Genomic DNA, 27,878 nt, shown 5'->3' with positions numbered 1-27,878 from the left:
ATAAAGAAATCAGCAAGTGTCATGTTATGACTCTTATACAGTATGTTATGATTCGCTACGTACAGCTTTGCTTGTATCAGAAATATATTTACTGAGAAAAATGGTGACGTGTTCAATACTTATTTTACCCGCTGTATATACATACATACATACATGCATGCATATGGTGGCTATGATATACACTTATAGTATTTATGGATATTCTTCTAATTCGTTGATAAAGATTAGGAGAGTTTTCAATATTATTTGAATAGTATATTATTTCAATTATTTATTTAAATGTATTATTTCATGTCTTCTGTACATATATACGTATTCTGTATATATATATATATTTTTTTTATTATAAGATTTTCTTAAATTTTAATTTATTTCAAGTCTTGGGTAAAATGAAAACATTTGAGAGCTCGTGGATTGCAGGAAGTCATGACGTATGCTGCCCGTGTTTACACAATACCCACTTTGAGCCGCCAGGTGGCGCTGCTGGGGGCCTTCTCACGTTGATGCCCGGCCTGCCTCCAGCAGAGAGCAGTGCGTGGTTGGATGTGAGCGCCACCGACCTGTCTCTACTTCCAGATCGAAGATGGCGGTCTCGGTGTTCCCCGGTGTGCGGCTCCTCTCCATCGGAGACGCGAATGGAGACATACAGCGACATTCAGAGCAGCAGCCCCTGCGGCTAGAAGTCAAGAGCACTCACGATGCTGCTCTCATCAATCTCTCCAATGGTGAGTTGACCCTTTCCCGCAGATGCTCCTCGGATGTTCGGCCTGTCCTAACTGCCAGTGCTAATGCTATGCAGTGCTAATGCTCACGGCTAATCCGGCCATACGTAGCTTTAGCCACCAAGAAGCTAACGTCGCCTCCCCCTACATATCACGAGGGAACCCTTAAAACTCCAAAAATGTTCCTCGTCCGAGGGAGTCTTGTTGTTTGCAAACATTGAGCTCTGAGCTCCCACACAAGTTCACGTTGGAGACCTCGACAAAAATTAGCGCATACAGCGCAGTTTAGTTAGTCCCACCAGTAAGCAGCGCAGCTAAATTGTGTGTAGTTTAATGCTAGCTAAACAATGCCACTAGCACGGGTTCGGCAATGAGGAGCTAACGTGCATCCGAACTGCTAGCATTTTACGTATTTTGCCCTTGATGTCTCTCGAACGTTTATTTAGTCGCATAACTAATATAAATTCAGCCTGTTCCATCTTGTGCTTGAGAGACCCAGGTGATGTTATTCGGCAGTTTTCTAGGTTGTGAATTAACTAGCTTGTTTGGACCAGAGGGCATCACTCGGTACCCGCCGCCGTGCATCGCGGTCCGGTCGGCTGACGCTGCATTTAGCTCCGTAATAGAGCTGTAAACATACAAACTTATGAACGCTTTTACTTTTTTTGTTGTTGCTTAAAGCGGTCTTGTCGTTTTGAGAGGCGTAGAGACACCGGGCCCTCATTACTTATACATTCATCTTTGTTCTCATTGGAACAATAGCCGGCTACTTTCCCTCCTGCGTGGAGGCAGCGTCAGGGACGCTTCAGCCCTCCGCAGCTTTTCTCATTCAATGGGATGTCCCGCTGAAAAGCAACAGCTGCGCAGCCCCCCCCCCTGCTGCAAATGCTGAACTTAAAGAAAAGCACACCGACGTTAATTTGTAGACCTTTGGAGGATCTCCGCATCGACTTTGTATGGCGCTGAGACAATTGGCCCCACGCATCTCCGGCAGCACACATTAAAACATGAAGTTAAAACTACGCGTGTGGGAATATAGGTCGTAGAAAACATACAAATGTAATCATTTAAAAGTAAAAAGAATGCAGAAGATGGGCAAACACACCGTTATTCGCCATTTAAAGTCACCATGTGTCTGTTACTGTCATCTGTGTAAAGAAGCCTCTGAGTTACATGTCTGTCATTCTATTTCTGGAGAGGAAACGCACAACAAACAAATCCTTGAAACTCCTAAAAGTAGAATGAAACCTTTGGTGTCTCCAGAGGGAACTCCGTGAAGTCTGATAAATGTCCCTTAAGTGATGTCACTTCAGTTAACGTAGGTTGGGTCTGAAGACTACAAGTTTAAAAAGTAAAAAGAAATCTGGAGGTGTGGAGTTAGAAAGAAGTGATCTTACCAGACCTCTGCAGCCCCACAGCATAACACATCAGAATCCCTGACCCAACTGTTGAGATGCATTGTGGGTAACATAGGCAAGGAGGAAAATGTGCTGAATAAAAAGACTACATCGCAGGTTCTGCTGCATCAATTTGTCGATTATGTCTGACTGGCTACTTTTTTATGCCAAGGTGAAGTTTAGGAGGAGGAGAGTGTTGATGTTAATAGGTGCAGGACGTTTAGTTTAGGTTAACAAAGCGTAAGATTGGATAGAACTTTTATTTATCCCGAGGGAAATTATTGTGCAGCAGTTGCAGCTAGATTGGTGCGATATCACAAGATCTCACAAAAATCCATCTCGTCAGGCTTCAAGCAATGCGTTTGTGTCCGAGCTACCACTCAGCATGTGTGAGGATCACTGGCAGCTCCGGCGTGGTTTAGGTGTGATGTAGAGACAATGGCGGCTCCTAAAGAGGTTAGCAGTGATGCTGCAATAACGTTGGTTATATCAGAGCTGGAGAGCATCTCTTCATTGAAAGAAGAGAAAAGAAAACGTGTCTACTCCCGACAGGAGGCCGCGGAAGATTGATAGACAGATAGTTCATCCAATAATTTGCCAAGTATTTTTTTTTTTAAGTGCCTGCCCTGTTTTTCAAAGTCAACGTCTCAGATTATTCTGTGTAACAAACCGTCTGGTTAGTACAAAGTAGGAAAGAGTGCAAATACACAAACAATAAACATTATCAGTAAGGTGCAAAAACCGAATGTACACAAAGCTAGAAATGTTAACAGGTTAACTGTAAGTGTAACTGGTTGTTGGTGAGGTAAAAAAATCCAAAATAAACACGTTCAAAGTAAAAGGTCATGAATAAATAGCTTAACGATACTCAAAGCAAAACCAGAATCATTTATGTGAGGTTGGACGGTTGTAAAACAAGTTGTTCTGGAGCCTTGTAGTCTTTTATTGTTATTAGAAAGGGAATCGGCAGAAATCAGAATTAGTTGGTCAGACTTTTAAAAATCAGAAATGGCCAATGAGTGCATCTCTACCTAATACACATGGCAAGAGTTAATATAATGGATGTAATAACAGATGCAAGAGAATGTTCTTATAGATTTTTAAAATGTGAGATAGTGCTGGGCGGTATGACCAAATATGTGTATCACGGTATTTTTTAAGATTCTGGCGGTTTTACGATATATCACGGTATTTTTTTTTTCTTGACTGTGTTTTTATATAGTTTTATAATGGTTTACGCTACTGTCAGGAGTACATAGAATATACAATTTTTTTTAATGTCATCATGGATAAAGTATAATGTTGGGATAGCAGTTTGGCTTAAGTATTGTCGCCCCGGTAAGACATACCTTGAATCCAGTGTTTAAATCATTGCTCTGAGCCCGTCTTTCTCGACCGTCTGTAGCGGGACCATGTCCTTGCATAGCTGGATCGTTATTGCGTTCGTAATGTCGCTCCACCACTTGCTTTTCTTGTCATATGCTGCCTCGAGCAAATGCCTCTTGAAGCGATGTCTGTCCCTTTAGCTTCACTGTTTCACTCCCGCTAACGTTACTGGTTGACTGCCATCATCACACTCTTGGTATTACAACACATGTTTTCTGCTGAGGTGATGGAGTAAGTTGCTCGTGTTACCACCAGCGGCAACAACAGTGGCTCGAGACACTCGCAAAATGTCGGATTTTTTAAAACCAGAACACTTCCAAACAGCAGACCCAGCTCCTCTGTTGGGCACAGACTCTATCGGTGCATCTCCGGTCTGTCTTTGTTCATCCTGCATCGGCCTTTTCTGTTCGTTAATGTAACGTTACTGTAGCGACGGAGCCTCTCCAAGCTGTTAGCAGACTGTTGTGCTAGCGAGCTGTACCCAGCATGCCGTTCGGCGGTGTAATTTTATAAATGTACAATTATTAGTGTTACAAATTGTTTATTTGTCACAAACTGTTGTCGTGGTGTTTTGCCCTGTTAAAGAGCGTTAGTTGTGGGTTATTAATTGTTGTGTTATAAAGTTATAACCATGATTAGAGGTCCCTCTCAATACACTTAAGGGAACTAGCTCCGACTATAGCGCTCTTAGCGGCGAATAATATATTTAGCTGCCTGTTGAAGAGTGACAGCAGTTGTTTCGGCTGTGACGGTGTGTGAAAAATTCATATCATACTGGAATTAAAAACCGGTATACCGCCCAGCACTAATGTGAGGTGAGCAGCTGTTTGCGCGTGTAAACATCCTGTCACGACTGTTGCAGTTGAACTGGATGTGTTCTACATTCTACAGTAAGATTAGTAAAGTTAGAACCGTAGAAGCTGTGATATCTATGGTGTCCTGATTCCTGCGTTGTATCCCTGTGAAAACCAATCTCACGAGTAACTTAAGACGTACGGCACCTGTTTGTTCTGTGTGTGAGAGTTGCGGCGCGCTGAAAAGGAGATCTATAAGGGAACCGACAGTCCAGCCTCATACCTGCCAAAACGTGCCTTAAATCTGCAGCGTGGGAGTATTTTGGGAAATAGAAAAAGAGCAGGGAGTTGTTAGGAGATGGATATCAAAAGAGACTGCAAGTGGTGTAGATGTGCGTATAACGTACTGAGGCTCCATTCAGTTACAACATGATGCATTCTGGCTTTAACGTCAACGTGTGTTCACATGTAATCTTGTAAATTGTCGTTTTTTGGGGAGAAACTTTAATAAATACAGTTGTTTGAAGGAGACGTTGTAGTTGATGATGATGATACATCTTTTAGTTCATTACCTTTTTATTAGAAATATTCAGATTACCCTCTTCAAACATGCACCAACTCATTAGGTCAGGGTTCACTGCATTGCAGAAGTGAGGGGAGGTGTTTTCATCAGAACCGGATCTACCATCTATTTATATCCTGCAAAGTCATCAAAGAGGAAGTCCACAGATTTGACACATGTAGGTCAGCTGAACTGCCTCGGTGAGTTCTACTCGCCATGTGAAGACAGTTGTAGAATGTTTTATGTATCTTATGCGAAAAAAATAACCCAGATGATGTCATCTTTAATGGGAAGAATGATAATAAAACATTTTGATAGTGAAACAACTCATTTAAAAGTGTGTATATTTGACATCAGACCTCTGTCCTTCGCTTCCTTCCACAGCTTTATTGATGTCAGTTTTTGTTAGTTTAGTAATCTTGCTTTATGGTGATGAAGGTAAAAGTAGTGAAGGAAAGTGATCCTCAGCTGGAGTTCTGCCAACTCATTCCTGGCTCTTGTTTGATGAGATCAGATATGTGTTTGGGGAACATGGGCACCATTAACATCCAATTATCAAAATGAATCACCTGCCGGTACGTAGTCCTGGATCCCGTTTGTATCGAGTTAGATGTTTTCTCACATTGTTACGAGCTGTCTTGTCACGTGGTCGACGGCAGACGTGGTTGGTTTGGCGCAGGAGAACTCTGAGGATGCTTCTCTCTTAATCTGAAGTGCTGCACTTAATCCCTCAACAGGCGCTGGATTAGCTCAGGCTGCTCTGTGCATCTGTGTCGGGCCTGCTGCGCGACGACAAGGTTCACACAGCCTGGAGACGTATTGGCACAGGGCCGCACAGAAGGAGTTCTGAGAGGTGTTCATTCATCATCATCCATCTTTCCAGTTTTAGTTCAAGAGAGTGATTATCCCATCATATTGTTTGTTCATCCTTGTTCTATCTCGGGAGGTGTGTGCTTCTACACCAGTGCAGTGCATTATTCAGGTCATCTTTATTAAGCCGATCTCGCAACATGGGGTTGACAAATGATATGGGATTTAAAAATAAAAAGATAACTCTTGTAGCATGCATTTTAACCAGAAGAGTCATGGTGGTGACAGCAGCTTTAGTATCTCTCACAGGTTTCTATCCTAAAGTGGAAATGGATGCAAACGCACGCACACACACACACACAGCGAGTATCGACTGGCAAAAGAAAAGCTATATGGTTGAAAACATGCATCGCAATCGCTTTGGCTTCATTTTGTGTTGTCAACAACTATTAAGAGCACGTCAGTGAGCCACATTGTCTCACTGGGTGACATGTTCCTTCATTACCATAAACGCACACACACACTGTAGTTCCTTTTGACTCAATCCCACATACATCCTTCTGCTGCCACAAACACTCACTGGAGCACCAAATGTGGCTTAATACGCAGCTGAAAATAGTCCTCAACAAACGCCATCGTTTCTTCTTGTTTGAGTAAAAACTACAGCGAATGACTGAGCCTTAAGACACTTTTATATTTGTGGGGCTTTTATTGTGGATTTCCATGTTCAGTAGGAACCAGTGGGACCAGACTGAGTAAAGAAGCCGGAGAGTATTGAGAGATGGACAAACACTTTTGGTCTTAGATGTTGTTCTGGGATTCGTTGACTATTACAAACGTACAGAGAGCCAGCTGGGTATTTTGGTTGTACGCATTCTGTCTCGCGTTGACACATTGTAGAAATATATAAATGTATTTTTATTTTATATTTTTCAAGCTCTTTAAAAAAAGGACCAAATTTCATCATTCGTGCATATCCCTCCACAGTGTGAGAGCGGCGGAGGGAGATAAAGAGGCTGGAGGTGCAATTCATTCAGCTCTCCCACACAGGAGCTGGTTGGGTTGAATCTGAAATGGAAATGTCAGGCCTAACATGTGCCTCGCAGCAAGAAAACTCTTTAGACGTCACACAAAATGAAAATACAAATCAAAGCATGTTCTTTAAGCTGAACATGCAGGCTGTCAAATCAGTGCCGATGTGACTCAGCCTCTTACAGCTCGTCTTCAGTGCTCTGTATTACCGAGGCAGTCAAACGTCTCCTCCAGAGCCATCGTTGACTTTAAAGATGTATAAATACACGTAAAGTTCCAGCAGTATTCGGCACACAGGTTTTATTTTCAGTGGCTGTAGGCCAGCATGTCTCTTATTGTCCAAACTTTTTCTGTTCTTTTTCTGTCCAGGAGAGGAGGCGAGTGTGTTCAAGTGTTCGGTTTCCAGGGAGACGGAGTGCAGCCGCGTGGGGAAGCAGTCATTCATCATCACACTGGGCTGCAACAGCGTCCTGCTGCAGTTCTCCTCACCTGCAGGTACACACACACACACACACACACACACTCACACGCCCAAATACAATATGGCTGTTGCACGCTGTACATCCGTCTCTCACACACACACACACACACCGTATATATGAGCCAAAATGTGGAAACATCATGATTTTAGGTCAAAAATACTGCCAGTAAAGGAAGTATTTTTTTGTCGAACCAAGTATAAAAATACTATGGACTACTTGTTTTTTTATCAAGAGCAAATCTGTTTAAAGAAATTATTAAATGTTTGGTTTATCTGCTCTAACATTAGTATGCCCTGCTAAGTAGTTCACTACTTAGTGTATTAACTACATTAGTTTGTGGGTTTACAGGTTACATTTAAACAGAACCACTTCCACTGTGTTGTATTTCCTCTCTCACTGGTCCTAGATGCTATCAGAAGCTAATGTTAGCAGCTCTTTAATTGGGAAGTTTTCGACCCAGGCAACATTACCCAAGACGCTGTCTTCAATTAATCCTCATCTAAAAATATTTTTCTCTTTGAAAATACAAACATGAAAAAAAGTTCAAAGGTCAGCCGCAGACTTGATGAAGCCAAAGTAATGAAACAAGCTGTTCTCAATATCCCTGATTGAGTAGATGACCTGAACCAATATCTAAAACAGAGCAACAGAAACATGCCGTACATCACCACAGTCAAATAAAAAGACATAACTTTAGCTTGTGTTCTGGTATTTCTATAAAGTGACTCAAACATGACGAATATCTGAAACTCTATACTGCTCTAAACTGTTAACGTTGGGCTTCGTGAAAAGGAAGTGAAGTAACCTTTGCACGCGCAAGTTCAAACATAAACATTCAACATAACTGTTGTGACTGCACTGTATGCATGCTGTTGTGTAATGTAGGGTCCGGTGTAAAGTGCATCATTGTTCTTCTTATACGTGTGTGTTTGTGTTCCACTGCAGACTTTCAGTCCTTTTATAACCTCCTGAAGAACAGTCGTGGGCACGTCAATGAGCGCTCAGTCTTCAGTGACAGAACAGAGGACTCCTCTGCTGTACAGTACTTCCAGGTGAGAGGCTCCCAAGAAGTACATACAGCAGACTGACACATGAGAATGATTCGTTTTTGTCATTTAATGACAAACCTTAATAATTACCCCCATGTTGGCGTTGTTCTTTATTAGGAGAAATTCTTTTTAAAATTCTATAAAATACATTTATTTATTTAAAAGGTGTCCCTAATTCAGTTCCATGAAGCATTGGAGATGTCTAGCTGGAACACAACTCTTGCACAGTGTACAGATGTTCTCCTAATTAGAACCCCAAATGAAGAAAGAGACACTGCCACTCAAAAGTTTGGGGTCACCCGTAGGGCTGGGCGGTATGACCAAAAATGCATATCACGGTATTTTGTAAGATTCTGGCGGTTTTACGGTATATATCACGGTATTTTTTATTTCCGCGTTAAAGCATTAATTAATTAAAGCCGAAAATAAACGGCCGGCCAGCGAGCGGTGAACAGCTGTTTGTGTGGCGTGTCTTCCGTTCCGTCACTTCCTGTTTCCTTCACCTACATTCCCCTGGGTCCTAAGTCCCTCCATGGAAAGAAACAGGATTAGACCGTAGGATTTAGTTGTGAGTAGGTGTGGTTTATGTTTATTTCTTTAGTTATTTATATATATATTAGTGCTGGGCAAGTTAACGCGTTATCGCGTTAACGCATTCATTAATTGACGCCGACAATTATTTTATAGCGCGTTAACACATTTTTTTATTTTGAAAGTCCGTGGAGGATCTTCAGCAGACTACGTTGTTGCAGTTTGTGGGAGAAGTTTTGATAAACAAAAGCAAGACAAGCTGCATTACAACGTGCACCAGCTGTTGCTCTGCCTGGAGACTACTGGACATCGCTGTGGTAAAGTCAGCAGACACTTACATTTTAGTGCACCTATATGCTGAAATTCACGGTAAACTCATTCAAACGGCACAGATCGGGAGCGAGCGAAGGACTTTGAAAGTTAGCGGAAATATTAACGTGAGACAACATCCGGTTTCTTCAGACGAACATCCGGTTTTCAGAATAAGATGCCAACAAAGTATGAATTATATTCACATTAAGTATAAAACATGCTACCTGCATGTCGTGAGTTAAAGGGAAAATATACATATAATATAAGAAATATGATCGCTACTGTGTAAAGGGAATACTGCTGTTAAAAAGCACCTTATTTGTTTTAATAAGTGTTTGCAAACCAAATGTTATTGCCCTTTTGTTCATATACCAGTACTTTTGAAATAAAAGTGCGCAATACACTACTTTTGAATTCATTATTGAACTTTGTCATAACAATGCGATTAATCGCGATTTATCGCAAAAAATCCATGCGATTTAAATATTTGAATCGCGATTTAAATATTTTACTCGCGATTTAAATATTTTACTCGCGATTTAAATATTTTAATCGCGATTTATATATTATTTTAATTTATTATTTTATTTTATTATCAGAACAGTGAAGAAAAGGTTTACCCTGAAAATGCACACTCCGGTACAGTAGGTGGCGGTATGTACCTATGCAAGTTGGTTGCGATCCGCCAATGGAATTTAAAGAAGAAGAAGAAGCCCCTCCATGTACAGCTTCTTATCACCCTCTATGTACCAACGTACATTTATAACAAATACCACACATATTACGGTAATCAGCGTTGCATATGTGTCTGATCTAAATACCTTTTGTTGTTTAGTCTTTGTTCATCCTGCATCCCTCTTTTCTGTTCTTTAATGTAACGTTACTGGCGCGACAGAGCCTCTCCCAGCTGTTAGCAGACTGTTAGCGAGCTGTACCCAGCATGCAGTTCGGCGGTGAAATTTTATAAATGCACAATTATTAGTGCTACAAATTGTTTATCTGTCACAAACTGTTGTGTCGTGGTGTTTTGCCCTGTTAAAGAGCGTTAATTGTTATTATAAAGTTATGACCATGACTAGGGGTCCCTCTCAATACAGCTAAGGCAACTAGCTCCGACCGTAGCGCTCCCAGCGGTGAACAATATATTTTGCTGCCTGTTGAAGAGCGACAGAAGTTGTTTCGGCTATGCACCGGTATGACGGTATATGAAAAATTCATATCGTACGGGAAATTAAAACCGGGATACCGGTTGAACCGGTATACCGCCCAGCCCTAGTCGCCCGTTATCTTAACGTTTTTCGTTATTTCCTCTAGCACACGACGCCCCCAAATTTGGGGGCTCTCGGGCTTAGGGGGGGTAGCAAATATCGTCCAAAAAATGCTCATATTGAGAGCGAATATTGTGCATGTATACATTTTATATACCGGATTAAACAGCAACATATGGGCAACACTATCATATCAGTCACTTTTTACACACTCCAAACACAACTATACACTACTAATATAAGGAACTAGAAAATGTACCATAATATCACGTATTTCTGACCACGAATCGGCGTTTTATTTACTGCGCTTCGATATTCCAACAACAAGCTAACAGCTAAACGGCTAATCAATACATCGCCGAGCATGAGAATTCGACGCAGAACCCATAAATACCTTCGGTTTTTCTCTCCGTGAAACCAGTACAAAGCTGTGAGCCACCAACGCCAGCACAACAGATCACTTCACCGGAAAAAATCACAGCCATCTGCTTACCTTTATGAAGAATCACGAAAAGAACGGCGATAATTATCCGGTTCAAAGCTAGAAACATTGTTGGCAAGTACATCCTGTCTGTTTCTCATCTGTTTCCTGTAGAATGGAGGTCAATCTAACTTGCTGGACCCGGGGGTGGGTGGTCAGACTTTTGGCGAATGGAATTTTACGTTCGGGGATGCGCGGCACTTTTTGCATTTTTACTCGCTTAAAGTTCTGTCAATCAACACCCGGCTTTGACTACCGCCTTCCTGAGACTCTGACGCGTCAAAGGCGGGCTCATTGACTGAAATCGACCGATGATAGGCTGAGCTACACCTCTATACACACACAGCAACTGGAATTCAGACGAGAAAATCCCATGGATGAGAGACAGAAACAGGCTCTGAGAGGACCCTGGCTCTCAAAATGATGCCAAACGGCTGTATTTAGATGTATTGAATAATATGAGTGATAAAAAAGTGAAATATATAGTTATATAGTATATAAAAGTACAATGTAAGAGCTGCAACAGCTGGTTCCAAAATGACGACCTCGCGTGACCTCTCTGTACTAAAAGCCTCTAACTTTCTTATTCTTCACTTTATCCCAGCCAAACTTTATTCTAGGACTACTGATCGGTTGTACTATGATTTGGGAGAGTTTTTAGGCTCTCAGCTGCATTATTTCAAAAACATAATATCAATAAAAGTGCTTTTTTTTCAGGCGAACCTGAATATTTTCAATTTGAGCTGTGTAATATCTTCATGTACTATATTAACCAGCAACATATACACAATATTTACCCATCTGAACAATCTCACAAGTGTTATCTGAATTATAGCATCAAAAATTATTAAAATAGACCTTGTAGTTACAGAATTGAAGTCTCTTTAGTATGGGTATGCCATTTTCGAGCAGAGGCCTAAAAATAGGGCTAGTGTTTAAAAGGTTTTAAATGAGTTCTTTAACAGAGACAAATAACAGACAAAAAGAGTGCAATTCAGAAACCAAATGTATTATATATATTTTAAATAGTTTTGGCACCAAAAGAAGAAGCTAGGGGAGAATACTATCATAACCATTCCCCCCCCCAAATTTCGATTTTTAGTTTTTTTCCCGTCCATAAAAGCATAAGTGAGCGTCAATCATTATTGAAACACAGCGATGCTTGCATCAGGGCTTTAAATATTTTGGGTGGTCGTTTTGTTTTGGGGCCCTGTAAAAACCTACTTGGTTAGATTGAAGAGGTTTAAATTGATTTGTTAGTTCAGCTGCTATTCAGTAGTGCTAACTCTATTCTAGCCTACGTTGTCTATTGTGGCGAAGTATTAACACTTGCTAATGTTTCTGCTTGTCATAGACTGCATTATAGGAAACACTGTAACAGGAACTTGTTTAAATGTGAACACATTTTGATGCTCAGCTTTCACTTCCTTTTACCAATGACCGGGGATTTCTTCTATTCTCATTCAACTGTTGCTCAGCAGGATCTTTGTCTCTTTCTGCCCTTTCAGTTGTCAGTCTGGCTAAGCCATTTCATTAACCAAACATGACTTATTTTGCAAACCATTCATATAAAAAAAGGACTCTACCACCTACACAACTTTTGAGTTGCAGTTTATATTTCCTGTCGGTGTCCTAAAGACGTTCGCTGTCTGTGCATATAATTTGCCTAACTGACAATAAACATTGCAATAGTAAAAGACATTATTTCAAAATAGAAAATATCAATATTTACAATAAAATATGTAAACAAACAGTACTTTAAAACGGGTATGTTATTAAAGTGTCATGTGTGTATTTAAAGAGAAGAGTTGTGTAACTGTAAGTTGTCCTGGGGACGCAAGTGTTAATCTTCAAGACCACTGCTAATGTCTTTGGTGTATAAGTTACAGTTCCCAGCACAGGTTTGCTGACATTGCGTCTTTGGGTCCCTCCAGATCCAGCTGTCAATCAAATACTTAGAGACTTGGAGGATAATGTGTTTTTCTTCCTTTATTAATACATTTTTTCTAAAAGCATATTTGAAAATCACTTGGTCCTAGTTTTTGACTGCGGCCTTATATTTTATGTGTTGAAATGTGATGTGTTCGTCTGTCCTCACTGAGTCGACTCGTACGACATTGATCTCATATAGACGATAATGGCTTTCTCTCTCTGCAGTTTTATGGCTACCTCTCTCAGCAACAGAACATGATGCAGGACTACGTTCGGACAGGGACTTACCAACGGGCTATTCTCCAGAACCACACCGACTTCAAGGATAAGGTATCCTTACACCACCGTATAGATGACGGATTCATCATTCAATTATACGTAGATTCAGAGTTAGAAGCTTATTAAAAGGCTAACGGCTGAATTTACAGTTTTAATATTCAGACGGACCAAAATATGACCGACATTAACGAGTGCTAAAGAGCAGCTTAAACTTGACAAATACTTATTAGTCTTAAACTATTTACTCTTTGCTAATCTCCTCCCTCTAACGAACAATTATTGTCCCGTCATAGTTTAGCAACTGTAACAAGGCACGTGGCTTTAGAGACTTCACATGGTGGTGTGTCTTTTTAGTTTTTTTAGCCTTTCCAAAACCAAGAACATGAGCAAAAGTTTAAGGAATGGATTAAACAGTTTATCCGTTCGAACGCTAACTGCAAATGTCAGCATGCCTGGCTAACTAGCTTACTACCTGCAGTAATAACTGAGCGTTACTTCCAGGAGCCTTTCATTACCCGACGACGTTACATGAGGTCACAAGATACTTAAATCCCTTTTTACGACTGGAACCTGAACTGTGAAGTGTTTCTTCTGTGTGTGAAAGCCAGTCCTGGATGCTACAGAGTGTAGGCTAAAGTAGAGCACTGGTTTAATTAACGGAGGTATTTTTGTCACAGGACTGTTATTAGTGTTGGTATCAAGTCATTCAGAGGTCACATCGGCACAATATGCCTGTAATTTATCCTGTTCTCTTTTCTCACAGGTGGTGCTGGATGTTGGCTGTGGCTCGGGGATCCTCTCTTTCTTTGCAGCCCAAGCTGGGGCCAGGAAGGTCTACGCTGTGGAGGCCAGCACCATGGCACAGCACGCTGAGGTACACACACACAACGATTAATGCTGACATCAGTTCCCTGAATCTGATATGTTTTGAATGACCTGGTTGACGGGTCGCTCTATTTTGAGGCAGGATTTCAGATCCTTGTATAAAGTTGTGCTCTGCCTCACAGGTGCTGGTGAACAGTAACCGTCTGGGTGATCGCGTGATCGTCATCCCGGGGAAGGTGGAGGAGGTGACGCTCCCCGAGCAGGTGGACATCATCATCTCAGAGCCCATGGGCTACATGCTGTTCAATGAGCGCATGCTGGAGAGCTACCTGCATGCCAAGAAGTTCCTCAAACCCAATGGTGAGCAGGTTTGGGGTACAGAAGAATGGCACATGGGAAATGATGTGGTAAATGGTAGGATGAGGGGTGAAAGTTAGTAAAGGAGCAGCAGAAACAACCTTTGGAAAGCACTGCAATTCTGCCGGCTGTTTCAGATATCATTGGATTAATTAACATGATAAGGCCACAGTGAGAATATACAAATATATACAAGTCCACAGTGAGTACAGACAAATATATACAAGTCCACAGTGAGTACAGACAAATATATACAAGTCCACAGTGAGTACAGACAAATATATACAAGTCCACAGTGACTACAGACAAATATATACAAGTCTACAGTGAGTACAGACAAATATATACAAGTCCACAGTGAGTACAGACAAATATATACAAGTCCAGTGAGTACAGACAAATATATACAAGTCCACAGTGAGTACAGACAAATATATACAAGTCCACAGTGAGTACAGACAAATATATACAAGTCCACAGTGAGTACAGACAAATATATACAAGTCCACAGTGAGTACAGACAAATATATACAAGTCCACAGTGAGTACAGACAAATATATACAAGTCCACAGTGAGTACAGACAAATATATACAAGTCCACAGTGAGTACAGACAAATATATACAAGTCCACAGTGAGAATAAACAAATATATACAAGTCCACAGTGAGAATAAACAAATATATACAAGTCCACAGTGAGTACAGACAAATATATACAAGGCCACAGTGAGAATAAACAAATATATACAAGTCCACAGTGACTACAGACAAATATATACAAGTCTACAGTGAGTACAGACAAATATATACAAGTCCACATTGAGTACAGACAAATATATACAAGTCCACAGTGAGTACAGACAAATATATACAAGTCCACAGTGAGTACAGACAAATATATACAAGTCCACAGTGAGTACAGACAAATATATACAAGTCCACAGTGAGTACAGACAAATATATACAAGTCCACAGTGAGAATAAACAAATATGTACAAGGCCACAGTGAGAATAAACAAATATATACAAGTCCACAGTGAGAATAAACAAATATATACAAGTCCACAGTGAGTACAGACAAATATATACAAGTCCACAGTGAGTACAGACAAATATATACAAGTCCACAGTGAGTACAGACAAATATATACAAGTCCACAGTGAGTACAGACAAATATATACAAGTCCACAGTGAGTACAGACAAATATATACAAGTCCACAGTGAGTACAGACAAATGTATACAAGTCCACAGTGAGTACAGACAAATATATACAAGTCCACAGTGAGTACAGACAAATATATACAAGTCCACAGTGAGTACAGACAAATATATACAAGTCCACAGTGAGTACAGATAAATATATACAAGTCCACAGTGAGTACAGACAAATATATACAAGTCCACAGTGAGTACAAATATATACAAGTCCACAGTGAGTACAAATATATACAAGTCCACAGTGAGTACAGACAAATATATACAAGTCCACAGTGAGTACAGACAAATATATACAAGTCCACAGTGAGTACAGACAAATATATACAAGTCCACAGTGAGTACAGACAAATATATACAAGTCCACAGTGAGTACAGACAAATATATACAAGTCCACAGTGAGTACAGACAAATATATACAAGTCCACAGTGAGTACAGACAAATATATACAAGTCCACAGTGAGTACAGACAAATATATACAAGTCCACAGTGAGTACAGACAAATATATACAAGTCCACAGTGAGTACAGACAAATATATACAAGTCCACAGTGAGTACAGACAAATATATACAAGTCCACAGTGAGTACAGACAAATATATACAAGTCCACAGTGAGTACAGACAAATATATACAAGTCCACAGTGAGTACAGACAAATATATACAAGTCCACAGTGAGAATAAACAAATATGTACAAGGCCACAGTGAGAATAAACAAATATATACAAGTCCACAGTGAGAATAAACAAATATATACAAGTCCACAGTGAGTACAGACAAATATATACAAGTCCACAGTGAGTACAGACAAATATATACAAGTCCACATTGAGTACAGACAAATATATACAAGTCCACAGTGAGTACAGACAAATATATACAAGTCCACAGTGAGTACAGACAAATATATACAAGTCCACAGTGAGTACAGACAAATATATACAAGTCCACAGTGAGTACAGACAAATATATACAAGTCCACAGTGAGTACAGACAAATATATACAAGTCCACAGTGAGTACAGACAAATATATACAAGTCCACAGTGAGAATAAACAAATATGTACAAGGCCACAGTGAGAATAAACAAATATATACAAGTCCACAGTGAGAATAAACAAATATATACAAGTCCACAGTGAGTACAGACAAATATATACAAGTCCACAGTGAGTACAGACAAATATATACAAGTCCACATTGAGTACAGACAAATATATACAAGTCCACAGTGAGTACAGACAAATATATACAAGTCCACAGTGAGTACAGACAAATATATACAAGTCCACAGTGAGTACAGACAAATATATACAAGTCCACAGTGAGTACAGACAAATATATACAAGTCCACAGTGAGTACAGACAAATATATACAAGTCCACAGTGAGTACAGACAAATATATACAAGTCCACAGTGAGTACAGATAAATATATACAAGTCCACAGTGAGTACAGACAAATATATACAAGTCCACAGTGAGTACAGACAAATATATACAAGTCCACAGTGAGTACAGACAAATATATACAAGTCCACAGTGAGTACAAATATATACAAGTCCACAGTGAGTACAAATATATACAAGTCCACAGTGAGTACAAATATATACAAGTCCACAGTGAGTACAGACAAATATATACAAGTCCACAGTGAGTACAAATATATACAAGTCCACAGTGAGTACAGACAAATATATACAAGTCCACAGTGAGTACAGACAAATATATACAAGTCCACAGTGAGTACAGACAAATATATACAAGTCCACAGTGAGTACAGACAAATATATACAAGTCCACAGTGAGTACAGACAAATATATACAAGTCCACAGTGAGTACAGACAAATATATACAAGTCCACAGTGAGTACAAATATATACAAGTCCACAGTGAGTACAGACAAATATATACAAGTCCACAGTGAGTACAGACAAATATATACAAGTCCACAGTGAGTACAGACAAATATATACAAGTCCACAGTGAGTACAAATATATACAAGTCCACAGTGAGTACAGACAAATATATACAAGTCCACAGTGAGTACAGACAAATATATACAAGTCCACAGTGAGTACAGACAAATATATACAAGTCCACAGTGAGTACAGACAAATATATACAAGTCCACAGTGAGTACAAACAAATATATACAAGTCCACAGTGAGTACAGACAAATATATACAAGTCCACAGTGAGTACAGACAAATATATACAAGTCCACAGTGAGTACAGACAAATATATACAAGTCCACAGTGAGTACAGACAAATATATACAAGTCCACAGTGAGTACAGACAAATATATACAAGTCCACAGTGAGTACAGACAAATATATACAAGTCCACAGTGAGTACAGACAAATATATACAAGTCCACAGTGAGTACAGACAAATATATACAAGTCCACAGTGAGTACAGATAAATATATACAAGTCCACAGTGAGTACAGACAAATATATACAAGTCCACAGTGAGTACAAATATATACAAGTCCACAGTGAGTACAGACAAATATATACAAGTCCACAGTGAGTACAGACACATATATACAAGTCCACAGTGAGTACAGACAAATATATACAAGTCCACAGTGAGTACAGACAAATATATACAAGTCCACAGTGAGTACAGATAAATATATACAAGTCCACAGTGAGTACAGACAAATATATACAAGTCCACAGTGAGTACAAATATATACAAGTCCACAGTGAGTACAGACAAATATATACAAGTCCACAGTGAGTACAGACACATATATACAAGTCCACAGTGAGTACAGACAAATATATACAAGTCCACAGTGAGTACAGACAAATATATACAAGTCCACAGTGAGTACAAATATATACAAGTCCACAGTGAGTACAGACAAATATATACAAGTCCACAGTGAGTACAGACACATATATACAAGTCCACAGTGAGTACAGACAAATATATACAAGTCCACAGTGAGTACAGACAAATATATACAAGTCCACAATGAGTACAGACAAATATATACAAGTCCACAATCCAGTCCAGTTTCAAAATGGTTCAATGTCAGTTTAGAACATTTAATTCTCATGTGTTGTAAATTGCTGCCAGTACATCAGTCTTGTTTTTGACTGGCCTCCTCGGTGGTTGTGTGTTTCAGGTAAAATGTTCCCCACCATCGGTGACGTCCACCTGGCCCCCTTCACAGATGAGCAACTCTACATGGAGCAGTTCACCAAGGCCAACTTCTGGTGAGGAGGGGAAGAGGGTGGGATAGAGGGGCCACAGTTTGATTGCAGAACAATCAAAATAACTGTCAAAAGCCACATTTCCACGAAGCGATCCAGTTCATTACATATTAGAACGGTTATTTCCGTGTTTCCATTGATAAATAAACCACTGCAAACCACTGATTAGTCTTCACTGCCAACTTAACTTGTTATTTTCAATATTTTTATTGTGATCAGTGGGACCAATTTAAAAATGAAACGTGACTTCCTTCTTTGGCCCTCAGGTACCAGCCCTCCTTCCATGGTGTAGACCTCTCTGCCCTGCGGGGAGCAGCAGTGGATGAGTATTTCCGCCAGCCTATTGTGGTACGTCATCCACCACGCACACATACACAGGTTTCTTTTACACTGGCCGTGTGACAGTGTTGGATTTGAGTCGCACGGATCTGGATTTTGTTTTTGTGCTCTCCTCCACAGGACACATTTGATATCCGTATTCTGATGGCCAAGTCGGTCAAATACACAGTCAACTTCCTGGAGGCCAAAGAAGAGGATCTCTACAGGTGTGTGTGTGTGTGTGTGGAAATGCTTGTGTGTGTAAAATGTTTACTTATACCCAATGTAATTAATGTCTCTTCTGCCATTTCTTTTGGGTCCCAGGATAGAGATTCCTTTTAAGTTCCACATGATGCACTCAGGCCTGGTGCACGGCCTGGCTTTCTGGTTTGATGTGGCGTTTATGGGATCATCGTAAGTCCACCAGTTACTGATAAACACATGAGTGGCTTGAATCTAAAGAAATGCCTTGAGTTAGCCCCACACAGTCGTCTTGACCTTGCACCGTATCTCTGCAGGATGACAGTATGGCTGTCCACAGCACCTACGGAGCCCCTCACCCACTGGTACCAGGTGCGCTGTCTGCTGCAGTCCCCCCTCTTCACCAAGGCTGGCGACACGCTGTCCGGCACTGCCATGCTGATGGCCAACAAGAGGTAGGACGCTTGTGAACGTAGTCCTCTTCAGCATGCTGGTCCACCTCTTACTCCTACATGTCAGACGCTTCATATTGGGGTTTTTGGGCATCCAGTGGGACGTTTTTCAAACTATTGGTCTGTGGAGCTGGGCTCCGGTTAGTGACCAGGTGGGGGACGTCGGCCTACATAACCGTTTTGCATCGTTGCCATGATGGCCACTTTTGCTGAAAATATCTGCGTGCATGTGTTGAACTCCTGATAACAATCTAAATAACTGTTAAAGACTCTCCTTCGAGACCAGGAGAGGCAGGGGCCATTAAATGCCAGACAGACTTTAAATAAAGTAAAAGATATTCTTATTTAGATGGTTTGGGATATTTTAATTGGAAAGTAATTCTCCACTCCATGTAAAAACATTCAATGCATTATTCCAGCCATAGGGTTATAAAATGTGGGCTTTAAGTTTGCGTCCCCGGGAGCAGCTGATTTTACAGCAAGCAGACAGGTGGTATACACATCTGACCCGCTTTCACTTTATTTCCCCCCACACAAGTTATCTGTGGAATATATGACGCAACACTATCAGCTCTTTGTCCCCTGTACAAGACGGGCAGACAGGGAGGAAAATACATCTGTTACTTTAACTTACTTACCAATTTGGTGTTCTGTCTTCCAAATAGTCCAGCCACCTAACTATCCATTCATGAAATTCAATTTACCCCGGGAATATGCACAGACATTAATGGTTTGTAAGAGTGGTAATTGACAACTCTGGCCAGTCATAAGCCACAGAACAGCGCATTGTAAATGAATAGAACATATTCCAACGATGAAATCCATCGAATCACACTTCAGGATGTGCTCTTGCTTTGTGGATGCAGAAGTAGCCGACAGAAGTAATGCATGTCATAAACGCAGCCTGATTTCTGGGGATAAACCTTTCACTTTCCTCTTTCAAAAACTAGAAATCGTGTGCTAGCTGTAGCGTCATGATTACTGTACAGACACGAGAGTGGTACGCTTCCCCTCATCTCATGCTCTCAATGATCTCCCTCTCAACAGACAAAGCTACGACATCAGTATTGTTGCCCAGGTGGACCAGACCGGATCAAAGTCCAGCAACCTCCTGGACTTGAAGAACCCCTTTTTCAGGTGAGTTGGTCTCTTGACCCCAGCAACACACCTGGATCCGGATGGCACCGTTTGACATGTAAGACGGGGAGCACTGTCCGCCTCTCCCATGTTAAACGTGTGTGTGTCTGTATTCGCAGGTACACAGGCACCACCCCCAACCCCCCTCCTGGCTCACACTACACCTCCCCGTCTGAGAACATGTGGAACACGGGCACGGCCTACAACATGAATCAGGGGATGGCTGTATCAGGTGAACACACATAAACACTGGTAGATGACGGCGATCCTCCATGTGTTTATAAGAGGCACCCCGGCTTAGGCAGCTGTTCCCTACTGATTCAAACGGGGCTAAAGCAAGCGCCACAGCAATTGTTATATTTATAGCCGCGGATACGAGACCCTACTCTGGAGCGGAAAACCAGGCTGTACGAACATCCAATGTTATTGAGAATCAAATGTCCGAAGCTCCCGCTGTTGCTCTGACAACACACGGTCGGATGTCACGGACTACACACCGCTTCAGACACGCCCTCTTGAGAGTGTCACCAGCGAGGATTTGGCATTTCTGCTTTTTTGCTGTATTGAAAACGTACTGAACCGTGGCTCCACTGTATCGTATTGAACCGAACCGAGAATTTTGTGAACCGTTACACCCTAGTATGTATTTATATATACATATATGTGTGTGTTTACTCACCGGCCACTTTATTAGGCACACCTTGCTAGTACCGGGTTGGACCCCCTTTTGCCTTCAGAACTGCCTTAATTCTTCGTAGCATTGGTCCATATTGACATGATAGCATCACGCAGTTGCTGCAGATTTGTCCGACTGCACATCCATGATGCGAATCTCCCGTTCCACCACATCCCAAAGGTGCTCTATTGGATGCCAAATTGTGACCCTACCATCTGAATGTGGCAGCTGAAATTGAGACTCATCAGACCAGGCAACGTTTTTCCAATCTTCTAGTGTCGCATATTGGTGAGCCTGTGTGAATTGTAGCCTCAGTTTCCTGTTCTTAGCTGACAGGAGTGTTACCCGGTGTGGTCTTCTGCTGCTGTAGCCCGTCTGCTTCAAGGTTCCACGTATTGTGTGTTCAGAGACATACCTTGGTTGTAACGAGTGGTTATTTGAGTTACTGTTGCCTTTCTATCAGCTCCAACCACTCTGCCCATTCCCCTCTGACCTCTGACATCAACAAGGCATCTTCGTCCACACAACTGCCGCTCACTGGATATTTTCTCTTTTTCGGACCATTCTCTGTAAACCCTAGACATGGTTGTGCGTGAAAATCCCAGTAGGTCAGCAGTTTTTGAAATACTCAGACCAGCCCGTCTGGCACCAACAACCATGCCACGTTCAAAGTCACTTCAATCCCCTTTCTTCCCCATTCTGATGCTCGCTTTGAACTTCAGCAAGTCGTCTTCACCACGTCTAGATGCCTAAATGCATTGAGTTGCTGCCATGTGATTGGTTGATTTGTGTTAACAAGCAATTGAACAGCTGTGCCTAATAAAGTGGCCGGTGAGTGTATATAGTAGATGTTTGTGTGTGCCTACCAAACCTACCAACGCGCTTTATTCATACGTCTTAACTCATAACCTGAACTTGTGAAAACCTTTAAGGCCTCGGCTTTAGGTTCTGCCTTGTTTTCCCAAACGAGAACATTTTCTAATGACATGATTCAAAAAGCTACACTGTTGCTTTTGGCAGCCCCTGTGGGACTAAAAGGTTTAGTGTCACCAAGCACCAGGCTCTCTTTAGAAAACCTCTGGTTTTACTGTAGCAGGGTCTGACAGTCTGCCCCGCTCAGTCCTGGTTCTGGTTCCCCTCTGGAGCTCCAACTGCAGGTCCAAGACAGTGGCAAAGCTGGATCTGGGTCCGTCCACGGCAGGCTTGTCGCTGGCTCCGCTGGAGTCTGAGTTTGAGGAGTTTCTGGTGAACCTGCATCATTTCGATGACGAGCATTAAGAATAATGAGAGAGAAATAGGCGATGTGCTCGCTGATGGTCTCGTTTACTCATGTAGGTCATACAGCGGCATCAGCATTAAAGTTCCTCACGGTAACTTTAAAGTAACACTGCAAACAATCTACAGGTCATACGGACAAATGCAAAACACAAGATATTCTGAATCAGAATTTTGAAACATTAATAACCATGTTGCAAACCAGCGGTTGCCATCCCATCCCTCCGCATGGATTCAGTAACACCTGCTGAGCAGTGCTGAAAACTGCATTCAAGAACCCGTCCTCAACAAACGTGATGGGAGACGGTACGGACACTCTGCGAGGTCTGCCCCTCCCTCTCCCTCCCCCTCTCCCAAGTCACATGGTGTCACCAGGCCCTGCACTAAGAAGAGCTGTATTTACTGAGAACGCTGAATCTGATGACTTCTTTGTAGTACGTGTTGATTATTATGTTTTTTGTGTCTCCCCCCCTGTAGGGATGCCTGCAGCTTATGACCTCAGCACAGTCATTGGCAGCGGCCCGGCGGTGTCTCACAACAACCTCATCCCCCTCGGTACGAATCGCACTCCCCCCGACTTCTCAACATCTCATGGTACTTAACGTAGTGGGGAGCACAGCGCAGAGCGACTGAGAGAGGGTCTGCAGCGCAGCATGACGTTGCAGACTGGCAGTTTGAACAGAAGTATTCTGGTCTCCAGTCAGCTCTGCAGCACTGTATGTATCATGGAGAAAACAATGGCTAACCAAACATTTTCCCCCACCTGTGGTCTGTAGAAATGTGGCGACATATGTGAGCTCATGACAAGTGAAGCGGAGTAGTGTTTCAACACCTTTTCTACTTGATGTTTAGTGTCAGATTGATGAATGTCAAATGTGTAATGTTACTAATCAACAGTTTAACAATGCGTTTGTGTAACTCAGTAGTTGACGGTGTTTATAATTTGATAATTACATTTTTCCACAAATAACTCTTGCAGTATATGCTTCCTCCCTTTGAACTTTTAATGACATTTCAACCTCTTTCATCTCTTACTCTTGCTCTTCGGTTGACATTTCAACCCATTTTAATGCTAACACTTCAAATCACACTTCAAATCTTTTGTCTCAGGTTTTTGGCCTTTTTGAATGACAAAAAAAACAAAAAACGACATCAGCTCTTCTAATTTTCTCTGGTCACCCTGAATGTACTCCTAACCAGTGTTCTTACGATACCAGAATTACGACTTTGATACAATACCATGGCTAATTATCTCGCTGCTAGAGATGCACCAATCGGTCGGCGGTCAGTCTGATACTTCTGAATTAATCATTTTTTTTAACATGTTACAAGTGTTTGTGTGGGAGCGGCTCTTACTCTCGGTGGGCTGCTTTTCCTTTCTTTCCATTTCACGGTGATCAGAAAGACGGTGGTGTCTGGTGAGAAGAAGGGTTTTAATGCCTGGATGGAATATAAAAAGATTACTTAAACTATCCACTGAGGAAATGGAATCGCATACTTAAGGAATGCACCGTATCTCTGGGAATATGCACAAACATTAATGGTTTGTAAGAGTGGCATTTAGCAATGTAACAAGATGCACAACAGAAGTAATCCTGGCCAGCCGGATGTTCTCTCACTAACGATTAAAGGTGTCTGCTTTGGGTATTGAGATCTAGCATCGGTACACCGGGCAACACGGACACCATCTTTCAGTTTATTCACTTGAACTGGCACTCCTCGGCATTTTCACGTAAACTGACACCTCCCACTCCCACTCCACCCCCTACACTTCAACTCCTTTCAGGGCTTCAGTTTCCACTTCCCATTTTAACAGCTCCGACAGTGTTTCAGCTTTTTCAAATGTTTCCCGCAGCGACCACACTTACACGTGAAGGTGTTTTCGACAGCCTCTCTGCCGTCTGATTGGCTGAACTACTCTTGTGTTGTGTGAGGGGCTCTTAAGGGCTCCCACCATTTTGTTTTGTAGCTAAAAACAGGAAGCTAAAATGTGTTGAAGCGCTGCACGTATCATTAACTGTGCTCTCCCCTCTCTGATTGGTCACAGTGAACACCGGAATTGTAAACCACACCCACTCCAGGATGGGCTCCATCATGAGCACAGGAATTGTCCAGGGTACGTCCTCTTAACACTTTATTTAAACAAACACCACAGTAGAGAAACGCATCAGGCTGCCTCACAGAAATGGACCATCTCCAGTTGGAAACGCCATCATGCTTTGTTTGTCCTCCCCCAGGAGCCACCACGGGCCAGTCGGGTCCCAGCAGCAGCGGTACTTACTATCCCGTCACCAACCAGTTCACCATGGGGGGCGCCGCAATCTCCATGGCCTCGCCGATGGTCATCCCCAGCAACACCATGCATTACGGCAGTTAAGGCGAGGACCTCGCGGAGACCCCTTCGACCGCCCCGCCCCCGCATGACAAGAGATTCCCAGCCCCCCCGACCCTCCAGCCCCGACCGACGCACCGACCGCAGCCAAAACCGATATACCAAAACCAGTGCTGTGCTGGCACTGCCTCCCCTTGTTCGTCCCCCTCATTCTACTTTGTTCAGTCCATCACTATATGAACGGTCGAACGCTCTCGTATCCGTCCAGACTCTTTTGTCTCGCTGACAGACGAAACCTCATAACCCCTCCCTCCTCGGATCCATTGGGACTTCAATTCGTGCACAGCTGAGATGCACAGCTGTTCTGATCTATCCCCTCCTCCCTTCAACATGTATCTGAGTCCCTCCACTTCCCCTCCTTTATCGTTTTTTTAACGTCTTGTTTTTTTTGGTGTCATAATGACCTCCGAAGTGTTTCTTCAAACCCCTTTGTACCCTGAGACTCAACTCGCTGCCAGATCCCAGCACCAGTCCGTTCCTACAGTTCTCCACACCACATCTACACTAAAGCTTTTAATTTGTACAGCAGGGCGCCATTATCATCATCATCATCGACATCATCAATGCTCGTCTCTGGGCTGCCATGTAGGCTTCTCATATCTGATCCAGTCCTCAAGGGCCCCGCCGCACTTTCCTCAAGAGACGGACTCACGTGAGACAAATCACAAGTGATTTTTTTTCACCCCGATATGCAGACAGTTGGGTTTTAGGAGGAGATATCAGAAAACTGAAGCCAGAGCACCCAAAAGAGTACGGAAAATATGCTTTTTTTATTTTTTGTGACTTGTACAAAACAAGTGACGTTCCACTTTAAAGCAGTGGTGTGGATGCAAGCATCAAGTTTCGGGAGAACGGCACACCGGTCACCTTCCGTGCTGAGCAAAGAGATAAAGCGCTGCATTCGTCTCGTCCGCTGTAGATTTTTAGGTTCCAGTCCTCTTTGCTAACACCTCGGCGTACACTACAACCGACAGGAAGTGGGCTCCGTGCTAGCATGTTAGCGCACAACACGTCAGATGATAGTCGACCTCATTTGAAAACATAAGCTGCACGATTTGACGTTTGTCCACGCGTAAAAAGCAGTCGGTTGACACCGTTCACACTACACAATCGATCCGTCGTTAAAAATCCAAATATTGATCAGCGCAGCTTTAAATGTGCTCGCACATCTTACGCATTCCCGCGATATTAGCCTAGCTCAAAGGCCAGAAGCAGGGGAAAAGTTAAAGTTAAAAAACACACCTGTCTTAGTTGAACTTTACATAAAAACTACTAAAATGTAAAAATAAAACTTTAAAAATGATAAGTTTACGGACCAGTTTGCCGGAGGTTTTTTCACTAACACGCAGTGTCTTGTCATAGAAGAGCTGCTAGTTTGAGCACCCTCCAAAACTGACCAAAAAGCCAGGGGACATTTTTAATCTGCTCTTAAGAGAAATGAATAAAAGGAGTTGTCGGAAGGTGTATTTTTCGTCAGAGCTCGCCTATGACCACCGAGATAAATCTGTACCAGACTCACTGAAATTCACTTTGGGTTTTGATGGCAAACAAGCACCTTAAAATGCGCTACATGTTCTCATTCTCTCACTTTCGCGGTAGGTTTAAGGCTTCGAGCAGGTCGTATCACGTACGATCGCGTCTAAAAGGGAAGTGTGCATAGCCGTTCTGAAAGGCCACACCAAGAGCTCCCGAGTCGAAGAGCTTTTCTTTTTGTTGCCTTTTAGTTGTGCATACAAAAAAAGTGCCAGTTGCGATAGCTTGAGAGATAATTTCAACATGGAAGGTGACCAGTGGGACAAACTCGCCAAAAAGAAACTGCGTCTTATTTTAAGCTAGAGCTGTAAACCTGCTGCTCCCATCGCACGGTTCTCTTCACCCAAAACGCCCAGTTTTTCTTTTCTTTTTTATCCTTGTGGACATATCAGCAGCTCCTCCCCGGCCAGATACCTCCGGCACAGTCGGAGGGGGGGAAGATTCTGACAACAAACCGGTAAGGACCAATGATCCCCACGTGGCAGCCGGCCGGCCGCCGGAGTGAGTGAAGCTGTGCTGGATTGGCAGCGTTCCAGTTTACATCCTTACCAACCTCCCCCACCCCCTTCCTCCCGACCTCCTTCAAGACGAAGAGACTTCAACGTCGAGGCGTGGGAGGCAAGTCCGCCCCCCCCCCCCCCCCCCCACCACCACCACCAACACTTGTCTGATCACCATGTATGCCCTCCGACATATCACGCCCCCGACACCCTCTTCCCCCTTTTATCAGTCGCGGAGAGAGGACTGACACACGTATGCATTGCTTCCAGTGTCACAACTATCGGACTTGAAAATATTACGAGTTAGAAAAGTTTTAAGAGAGCTGAGGAAAAAAAGTCTCTTTGTAGGATTAACCTTTTTTGTTATCTTTATTTTGTTTCGTTTTTTTTTTCTTTCACAAAAAACAACAAACGAAAAAAAAAAGGAGAAAAAAAAGAGAAAGCAAATTAAATGTGGTGGAGATGTTCCAAAACCATCCTGAAATCAGGTGTTGTAGTACTTTTTAATTTGTCGAATAGACTGCGGACACACACCAGATGTTTACTAGCCTATAGCCATCGTGTCCCCTTTTTCTTTTTGTTGTCGTTGAATTATTTGCTCTGTGTAGTAGCGGCATTCACTTTTTTTTATCATGGAAAAGTGTGAGGAAGCCTGTGTGTCCTGTTCTGTCATTTCTGTGTTCCAGTAATAACACCTTACTCACTGTCACTGTCGG

General features: G+C 42.1%; 1 protein-coding gene across 2 annotated transcripts; it reads left to right on the top strand.

The window, feature by feature from the left end:
• The first annotated feature begins 527 nt into the window (after positions 1-527).
• carm1 (coactivator-associated arginine methyltransferase 1) lies at positions 528-27,871 on the top strand. Of its 2 annotated transcripts, none has more exons than XM_076082491.1 (16): positions 528-725; positions 7,073-7,198; positions 8,131-8,237; positions 12,984-13,088; positions 13,801-13,911; positions 14,045-14,222; positions 18,591-18,681; positions 18,945-19,026; positions 19,138-19,223; positions 19,321-19,410; positions 19,515-19,652; positions 20,697-20,786; positions 20,906-21,018; positions 23,215-23,331; positions 24,785-24,853; positions 24,975-27,871. In XM_076082491.1, the coding sequence occupies exons 1-16, from the start codon at positions 584-586 to the stop codon at positions 25,112-25,114; spliced, it is 1,785 nt and encodes a 594-aa protein (XP_075938606.1). In that variant the 5' UTR covers positions 528-583; the 3' UTR covers positions 25,115-27,871. The 2 variants fall into 2 exon arrangements, with proteins under 2 accessions (XP_075938606.1, XP_075938613.1); XM_076082498.1 differs by having other exon boundaries at positions 529-725; positions 23,215-23,292.
• Positions 27,872-27,878: the final 7 nt, after the last annotated feature.

This window comes from Anarhichas minor, unplaced genomic scaffold, assembly GCF_050575085.1.
Source record: "Anarhichas minor isolate MPS153535 unplaced genomic scaffold, ASM5057508v1 ptg000007l, whole genome shotgun sequence".
Lineage (NCBI taxonomy): Eukaryota > Metazoa > Chordata > Actinopteri > Perciformes > Anarhichadidae > Anarhichas > Anarhichas minor.
Note: the sequence above shows the minus strand (reverse complement) of the source record. Positions and strands in the feature narration are given on the sequence as shown.

What these genes read in the sequence shown, in the direction of transcription:
- carm1 (XM_076082491.1), top strand. Translation starts at nt 584, where the DNA reads ATGGCGGTCTCGGTGTTCCCCGGTGTGCGGCTCCTCTCCATCGGAGAC. An exon ending in ATTTCCGCCAGCCTATTGTG is followed by an intron (nt 19,027 to 19,137) that starts GTACGTCATCCA and finishes TCTCCTCCACAG; the next exon opens with GACACATTTGATATCCGTAT. An exon ending in TTGAAGAACCCCTTTTTCAG is followed by an intron (nt 20,787 to 20,905) that starts GTGAGTTGGTCT and finishes CTGTATTCGCAG; the next exon opens with GTACACAGGCACCACCCCCA.